Raw genomic sequence first — 10,121 nt, forward strand, 5'->3', positions numbered from 1 at the left:
CAATCTATTGACCTATAAGGTCAATTAATAAACTTTATTTGCATTTGTTTATCTCATCTTTCAAAAAGTACTTACTATTTTTATGTTATCATGCATGAAATATATTATTACATTTGTATTTGTGTGTAATTTTAAATGATTAGATGTAAAATATATTTATATTTAGAGATATGCTTGTTTTATCCAATATCAACCTTAATAGCCTAACAACCATACAACATAATTACATAGCATCTAAGTTGAAAGCAAAAGATAGCTGCTCAGGAAAATCATTGCAATGTTAAGACACTGTAGAAACAGAGCCTGATGGTGCCTTTCTATTTCCTAGGCTTCTTTTCTTCAATGGGGCTATGAGTAAACACAATCAAAACCAAACATTCTTTCCACAAGCTTCTGAACACACTCACCATCAGATCCCATGCAAACCTCTATAGTCTGATTTTGCCTCCATTACTTTTCCACAACTCATATCTTCTTTTAATTAACAATCCAAATATTTTCTCTGAACATCCCTTGGACTTTATCTATTTGGAAAAAGTTCAAGTATTTATAATTCCATTTAATCTTGATAGTAATGATAGGAACCATTTCATTGTCTACCTTATGTTCTTCTTCCAACATGTGGTGAGTATATGTGTACATGCTCCATGCTAACTTTTTCACTTTCTCTCTCCCTTCCTATACCTCCATTTTTCTCTTTCCTCTTTTCTAAAATCTTTATTAAATTCATTCCATAAAATCATGAAATTATGAAACTACATGTAAGTTGAGTACTATACATATTGCATAGTTTATTAATATATACTCACTTTTAATCATGTCTATATGTTGTAAAAGGCTTCAATCAAATCAAATCAAATCAAATTTTATTTAATTATGGTGAAAATATTTAAATTATTGTTTTCCAGCTTTAGAAATTAGAAGATTTATTTACAGTATACTCATCTCCACTACTTAACTGACTTCACTTGATTTTTATCCATAAAATTACCACAAAACCCAAAAATAATTTTGACACCCCAGCAATTATTTTACTGTATAGTAAAGTGAAACATTTTCCATTCAAACAACATAAACAAACACTATAAATTAAGTCCAGTTTTTTCTTCAGTCTGTCTTTATCATACATATTTGTGGAAATAAGTCCTCTTTAGTCTTCTTATAAAGGAAAATGACATTTTGTTTCAGAATCTCGAAGGTAGCTGAAACACAAGAGGAAAGTTTTTTTATGAAATAGAAAGTTTTGAAAGCTGAGAAATAGTGATCAAAATACATTTAATTATAATTTAAAATAAAGTATCTTAAAGAAAACTAATCTTTAGTCTATTACCAGACTTATTATTTGTTAATACCACAGACATGTCAAAGGCAAGAAACTAGTAAAAGACCATAGAGGGATTTCAAGTCAAAGAAGACAGAGAGTAATTGGTGTAAATAGGAAAAATGGGATAATAATGGTATAGGCAAGGTATGGTTGAATAGGAGATATAGGGAAGAATAGGAGGAAGTCATGGTGATGGTAACCAACACTAATAACTTTGAAAAGGTTATATGGAAATTAACTACTATAGAAGTTCCATAAATATATTCATATACATACACATATACATATAAATTTATTCACACACACATACACACACACACACACACACACACATACATGAGGGTTTAAATAGACTTAACCTTGTGTAATGTTTTCCCCAAACACTATAGGATATCAAATAAAATTCTAGTACCAGGTATGAGTTACATGTGGAGTCCCACACACCCTGTAACATTGCATGCTATTTACACTGCTCTTGGTATCTCTCCATAACCTGACAGTAAGCAGCACATACATATGTCATAGGATATGCAGAGACCAATTTGTAACTTATCTGGAAACTTCATCCATGTTGACTGGTTTTGTATGCACATTATCAAGCAAGAAAAATCATCAACAGTCATTTTCAGTTGTGACTTCTGTGTGCTACTAAAAGAGTTGGGCTGACAAAATGTTTCCACTAGGACCACAGCAGCACCAATGTTAGGGGAATACCCAATCCTGTTGGATTTAAAATATCCTCAACAAGCCAGAATTTCTAATGCTATTAAAAAGCCCAAGGCTATTTGGTCATAGTCTCCAGGAGAGAACCCGGTACTATTATTCTGGTAAATGGACATAGTACTAAAGTGTGACCTGAGTTCTTATCTTTAGACAATAGGTTCCTGTATTCATTATCACAAAGAAGATTTTCTGGTGAGGACTGAGATTCTGGCTCCTCCAACCAGAGAAAAAGTTTAGCCAACTTTAGATCTTCACATTGCTCTCTAATCTCATCCCCAACGAAGTGAAATATTTGTATGATTAAAAACTTAAAGACATAGAAGAAATTGAAGAAGATACAAGAAAATGGAAAGATCTCTCATTCTCATGGACCAGTAGAATTAACATAGTTAAAATGTCTATCTTACCAAAAGCAATGTACAGATTCAGTGCAATCACTATCAAAAATTTAACACGATTCTTCACAGATCTTGAAAGATCATGTTTCAGCTTCATATGGAAAAGAACAAACCCAGATGGCCAAAACAATCTTGAATAATAAAAGAACTATCACCATTGCTGATTCGAAGTTATACTATAAATCTATAGAAATAAATAAAAACAGCATGGTATTGGTACAAAAAAAATGCTTTGATCAATGAAATTGAATGAAAGACAAAGACACAAATGCAAATTCACACAATGTGAACATCTGATTTTTTTTATAAAGAAGCCAAAAATACATATGCTACCCATCAGAACCACCAACTGAAGAACACACACAGGCTGGACCTAGACCTTCCTGTATGTAGCAAATGTTCTTGTCTTTACTCAGTGGAAAAGGAAATGTCTAACATCTCAGAAACTTGAAGTGCCAGGGTTGGGGTATATCCAGGATCCCCCACTTGCTCAGAAGAGAAGGAAATAGAGATGGGAGAAAGATTGTGGGAGGGTTGACTGGGAGGGGTCAGTGAACAAAATATAAAATAAATAAGTAAAATAAATTAATTAAATTTTTTAAGGTAAAAGACAATTTGGCACAGGTGAAGTGAAGTATATATTTTCCAGAAATGAAAATATGTTTTTTTTTCACAATTCAACTCACAAGAAAACTTTAAAAAAATATTTTTTATTGAGTGTTTACAGAACTGTTTCTTGCTCTCTCAAAACAGGTTTTAACCCTCTGTGGAAATCTTGGTTCGGACAAATATCTGGATAATCTTTTTCCGTATTTCCTTGGTCTTCACGGTATAAACTATGGGGTTTAGCACAGGCGGAACAAGAAGGTAGGCATTTGCCATGAGGGCATGAGTCAGTGGCGACAGGTGCTTTCCAAAGCGATGAATGACTGACACCCCAATCAACGGCACATAGAAGATAAGGACAGCACAGATGTGTGAAACACAGGTGTTGAGAGCCTTCAGCCGGCCCTCACCAGAGGCAATAGCCATCACTGTGCGAAGTATGAACACATAGGAGAAGAGGATAGAAAGGGAATCAGAACCCTTGGTAAAGATGACAGCTATAAGCCCATAGAGACTGTTGACACGGGTGCTGGCACAGGCCAAGCGCATGACATCTTGATGGAGGCAGAAGGAGTGGGAGAGAACGTTAGAGCGATAAAAAGGAAGTCTCTTGATGAGGAAAGGCACAGGGAAGACCACACAGACTGCTCTTGACAAGATTATAATCCCTATTTTACAGACCACACCAGTGGTTAAAATGGTGCCATATCTAAGAGGGCTCCAGATTGCTATCACCCTATCAATGGCCATTGCGACTAGCACTCCTGACTCAATGGCCGAGAAGGTGTGAATGAAGTACATCTGAACAAGACAACCATCAAAAGTAATAAATTTGTAGTTAAACCAGAATATGCCTAGCATAGAGGGAAGGGTACAAAGGGTGAGTCCCATATCTGCAAATGCTAGCATACACAGAAAGTAGTACATAGGAATATGCAGAGAAGATTCAGACTTGATTGTAGAGATGATGATGCCATTTCCAAAGAGAGCAATGACATATATGGCGCCCAATGGGAATGCCATCCAGTAATACTTCTGCTCAAGTCCAGGGATTCCAGTTAAGACAAAGTACAGATGCTGGAATTGAGAATGGTTATGATCTGCCATGAAGTCAATATGAGGAATCTTTGGAAATTCTGATAAGTGCCTTCCTGAAAAGACAATGATAATGTTTATTGGTGTGTGACACTCTGGCCTCTCTGGGAATGAAGTTATTTTATTTCCTCATGAGTATGTGCTAAAATCACCATTCTAAAAAAGATCTTGCTGGAGAAGTGCCTAATGGTCCAGAAAAGATGACACACCCAGATATACATCAGCCACAGTTAGCTTAAAGGACACAGTATACTATTAATAAAAAATACAGAAGAAAGCAAAAAACTTCCCCTTGTCTATTCTTTCTTCCTCATTAAAGTTCTACATGTTGATGAGTCAGCAGCTGACAGGGCAGAGCATCATCCTTTAAAGTCAATCTTAAGGCACATTTTTCTTTATTATTTGATTAAATTCAAATTTATTTAGATGAGAAGCATACATCTTTTATTCAGATCCCAGCTCTCCATTGTCCAACTCTGTGTGAGTCATACCTAAGGTGATACAGCGCCAGTGACTGACAGGATTAAATACACAGTACAACTCCAATAATAAGAGTATAAAATATAGTTTTTATTTACCATAATGATCACCTCTCCCATCAATCACACTCCTTGGGCTCAGGGCACTTAAAATGCCTAGTTCACATGTGTATACTTCTACTCAAAGCACAGCCTTTCTTTATCCTGATGAGTCGGGATATAACCTCAGATTTGTTCTGAATAGAAATACTACAGCCACATCAATCATTACAATGAAAGTATTTGTCTCTTTTAAATTGGTGAGATATTAGCAGAAGGCAGAATAATGAATGCTTGCGGAAGCAATTTATTTTTGCTTCCCCAGAGTAAGCTATTTATTTTGTCAATGTACAATTTTCTGGGGCTCACCTAAAGATCATATTATGTTACAGTTTTTATTTCTAAAGCGCATTTATTATGTCACTCACCCTGATTAAGGGAAAGATATGGTCACTTTAATGGAAATCTGTAGCATATTCTTATATTACCTGAACCAGTATTTTTGATTTTTCCAAAGACCCCCAGGAGAAGTCATCACATGATTCACAATCAGAAGTATAACACACTCTTTGAAAATCTCTTGGCTTAACACACGCAATTGTGTACATTATTGTTAGATTGGAATCAATATTCCTGTCAGTCAATGAAATATTAGTAATATGCACTCTATATCCACATATTATGAATTCAAATCCTAGTTCTTCATTTACAGTGGGGGAGTATGAGACAATGACAGTATTGGCCCAAAAGGATCATTGTGAAGGGAAAAAAATAGGTAATATGACCTGGGATCACAATAGTTTAGAATAAGCATTTATTTTTAGCATAGATTTTTATATTTTATGTGTTTCTTAATTTTGTTGCTGTTGTTTCTGAAGGTTTTGTTTACTTTTCAGGTGAAACAGAGTTCTTTTCAAACAGTGGTATTTGAAGCTTATAGATTCTCCTACAACGCAAAGCATCATATTCAATGAATATCCTTTGTAAATATAAACATTTTCTCCCTCTGCTCTGCGATTGTTAAACAGCTCACGCTGTGCTAGTCCACATGTTCCTGGCTGATTCTCTGACATGATGGAAAAAATATATGATAACTGCTTGTAATTGCACCTTAACTCCTCCAGAAACCTCTCTCTAAAAATTTCTCATCAAGAGTTTCAGGTGAGAAATTTACTACTGCAATGCAACTCGCATTTCTTCCCACTGTGCTAATGAAATGCAGTTGATTATTCCTTAAACAACTTCATCTTTTATATTACCAGCTTATTTTTTCTCCAATAAGTTATTCTGTCAAATTTGTATGCCTTGGTGCTTTTTTGTGAATGAAAATTCATATGAAGCAAAATGTCTGTAATACAGATAGATGATAAAAATTTTTTTAAAGGTGGGCAAATAAAAGAGGGGTAAAGTAAGGTAGGAGGAAAGAAGAAGAGAGGAGAAAACACAAAACCAGGAGTAGGTGAGACAAAAGTTGATGCGGTTAATAATTTATTAACAAAACCCTGAACCCTTGATATTAGAATTACCATTATTTGCTATTGTTCTTTCATCCATTCATTTCAGGATCAAAAATGCTATGACATTAAGAGATGGGGAACTTCAAAGCATTGTTGAAAATTAAAACTGAGTGCCAAGAGAATTATGGACTCAATTAGAAAAGGCAAAGTCACTGCCACTCTTGACAGACACCCCTCTTCCTGTGAATCCCTAAGTCTTTAATTTATGTAAATTACCTAAGATCTAGAAAACAGATAGAATTCAATACCATTTTCTGAAGGTTTTGGTCCTGGACCCAAATCTGCCATATGCGGTTTGATGGAGCCCCAGCCTTCTACACCCTGAACTGTATCCCTCATGTTCACACATGAGGCCATGTAAACATTCCATATTTGCACCTTAGGTTCCTAGTCTTGGATCCTCAACTATACATCTTAGACTGAAGAAACAGGTGGAATTCTTTATTCCACCAAGAAACAAAAACAGGTTTAAATTTTCTATAAAGCAATAAGTAACTTCTGGGATTTTAGAAATCTCTAGGTATTGGTAGGAAACACACTATGACTAGGATTGGAATTAAAAGAAGAAATTTGAGATCCATTATTTCCATATGTATAAAATGGCAGACAAGTAAAGTAATATTTATTTTATACTAAAGAAATAAGTATAAAATAAAATCCTCTTAGCAAGATTAATTGTAGCTGTCATCACTTAGTAAAACCACATGAAAAGCAATTTCCAGACTTTCTCAATATAGAAATAAGGACACCATAATCCATAGGTGACATGTATCTTCTGCCACATTAACTCCATGGCTGAAATCTATTGCTTCAAAGTCAGTGTGTTAACTCTGGGACAGGATCTCTATTCCTGTCCTACAGCTTAGACTGAAGAAGTGTACTGATTCACACCTTTCCCTTAAATTATATGGAGAGAGAGAGAGAGAGAGAGAGAGAGAGAGAGAGAGAGAGAGAGAGAGAGAGAACAACACATAAGCCACAGGCTGCCAATGTTGGGAAATCAAAGCCAAGAGACAGAGATAAAGGAGCCATCGTGGATGCTTTTGCGGTGCTATCTTCAAATCTCCTTTCCCATGTCCAGCATAATCTTCCTATTTTTCGCCCACACTTACCTGGCTGTTGAGAGTACACTAAGGAGAGATATAAAACATCCCAGCTGGAGGTTCATCTGGCAAAACCATTGCTGTGACATGATCAGGAATTTTATGTACTGACCTTCTCTGGGAATCTCCTCTTTATTGTGCCATGGAGACTTCTGCAGATCCCCTGGGCCTCCAAAATAGAGATCTCTCAAGGGCAACTAAACAACTCCCAACCATTCAGGTTTTTAGAATGAGATAATGCTGAGAGCACTAACTATTGAGACAGTAATATATGGGGGCGGGGGTTTCCAGAAACTCATTAGTACCTATGACATTTTCTCATGGCCAAGGTGTGCATCTCACAGTTTCCATGCACTGAGCAAATGACATTCACTTTTATTTATCTCAAAATGCATCCAATTTAAAAAAAAAAATCAAAGAAAAGTACCTTCCTTAATTTTCCATTTTTAAAACATTCCAAATTACAATGATTTTTCTCATGACTTTTTTTTATATTTCACCTTCATTTTCGGTCATCAATATCCATCTATAATAACTCTAATCATAAGTCATTACTTTTATAAAAAGCAAGTAAGTAGAGATTTGGGGAGTCATTAATCAATGCCTCCATCAATCAAAGGAGAATGAATTCTACAATACCTAGTTATCACTAGAAAAAATAAAAAAATAAAAAAAAATAAGAAAAAAATAAAAGAATAATATATAACCACAATCATAATAAACAATATCTTCTATAATATTAGTTATTGGATTTATTCATAGTCTTTCATGCACACGGATCTTATAAAAATGGTAAGTATATTGATCTCTTGTTCAGAAAAGATCACTTTAGGAATGTCCCAGACAATTTGTAGGAATTAAATAGCAAGTATAAGATAGGCTAGAAATAACTCTAGCCTAACTGTGTTCTTATGTCCTGAAATCTTCAAGGTGAGAGGATGGAATGATGACAAAGAATGAAATATTCATGTGCTCTTGAGTCCTGGAATCTTAAAGGGGAGGATAAAATGATGACAATGAAGTAATATGCTGATCCCTGCTCCACATCTATTATTTATCTATCCGTACATTAGCCCCAGATTTGTTTGGCTTTGATGCAGACATTCTCAGATTCTCAGAGTCCCTCAAAATGTTATGTTTCCAGGTCAAGGTTCATCTTTAAATCATACAACCATGTTTTAGTATTATTATAGAGCTAATAACATGAAGATCTTCTCTGCTTTCAGCATCCCAACCCCTGTATTGCAGTGGGTTCTATAAAAAAGCAAGCTGAGCAAGCCAGGGGACATAAGCCAGTAAGTAACATCCCTCCATGACTTCTGTATGAGCTCCTGCTTCCTGACCTGCTTGAGTTTCAGTCCTGACTTCCTTTGGTGGTGAACAGCAATATAGGAGTATAAGCTCCCTTCCCTCCCCAACTTGCTTCTTGGTCATTATATTTGTACAGGAATAGAAACTCTGACTAAGACAAATAGGAATAAAAGAAAGAGAGAAATATCCCAGCTAAATAAAACAAAATATTTGCAACAAAATTCATAGAAGAAAATATTCCTGTTATAAATAGGAGATGCCTGTAGATGTACAAAAAGTATATAAAACACAAAACAGATTTGAACAGAAAAATACTCATCCTACCACAAACTAATCAAAACAATAAGCATACATAAAGAAAGAATATTAAAAGCTGTCAAAGAAAAAAGTCAAGTATCATAAAAATTCTTATCTAATAAAATTACACCTGACTTCCCAATAAAGACTGTAAAAACCAGAAGGGACCGTACAGATGAGCTGCAAACTCTAAGAGATCACAGAACCTGTCCAGATCATACTATACCTAGCAAAACTTTCAAACATCATAGATGAAGAAAATAAGATATTCTATAATAAAGTCAAATTTTAAGAATATCTACAAATCTATCTCCAAACTCAACCCTACAGAAAATGCTAGAAGGAAAATTCCAACCTATCGAGGTTAATTACAATTATGCAAACACAGCAAAATTTTGTTAAAAAGGAAAACATATAGATACCACCACCATCAACAACAACTAAACAACAGGAATCAACAATCATTTGTCATTGATATTCCTTAATATCAATGGTATTAATTACCCCCCCCCACCCAAAAGACACAAACTAACAAAATGTACAAAATACCAGAATCCCTCCTTCTTCTGAATCCAAAAGATACACCTCAATATCAAAGATAGTCATTACCTAAGAGTAAAAGTTTGGAAAAAGATATAACAAGTTAATGAACCTATGAAGCATACTTGTGTAATCATTTAATATCTAACAAAATAGACTACAAACAAAAACTAATATTCCAAAGACTCAGAGACATTAGATAAGACCAAACGTGATTGTTCGAAAAGAGGTAGAAAAAGGCAGAAGCAGGAAAAGGAAGAGAAGGAAGTAGGAAGAGGAAGACAGACAGACTGAGATAAAACGATTCCTAATAAAATTATTCCTAATGATACTCTTCTATATTCATAGACCATTACTTTATCCAGTCATAGAAATTTCCTTCAACACCAGACAGTAACAGATGCAGAGACCTACAGGCAGACACCATGTAGAAAGAGAGTCTAAACTTGAAATCTCCATCAAATCCCTTCCTTTGTAGCTCATGGAATCCTGTGGAAGAGTGGATGGAAGGATTATAGGAGCCAGGGAATAGATGACATCCAGGAAACGTGGCCCTCTGAATCAACTAAGCAATGTACATGTGAGCTCATGAACACTAACACAGCAAACACAGGGCCCAAAGGGGTCTACACCAGTTCCTCTGTGTACATATTAACGCTGTCCGTTGACTTGAGGGACAGGAAGAGGGG

At 35.2% G+C, this 10,121-nt stretch overlaps 1 protein-coding gene across 1 annotated transcript; it reads right to left on the reverse strand.

Moving 5' to 3' along the window:
* Positions 1-3,201: 3,201 nt before the first annotated feature.
* Positions 3,202-4,158, reverse strand: LOC308418037 (olfactory receptor 51H1-like; the record flags this gene model as incomplete). The annotated part of the gene is made up of 1 exon (XM_080913374.1): positions 3,202-4,158. One exon carries the CDS (start codon positions 4,156-4,158, stop codon positions 3,202-3,204), a length of 957 nt encoding a protein of 318 aa, XP_080769500.1.
* Between the last annotated feature and the right edge of the window lie 5,963 nt (positions 4,159-10,121).

Source organism: Micromys minutus, assembly GCF_963924665.1.
Source record: "Micromys minutus genome assembly, chromosome: 2".
Classification (NCBI taxonomy): domain Eukaryota; kingdom Metazoa; phylum Chordata; class Mammalia; order Rodentia; family Muridae; genus Micromys; species Micromys minutus.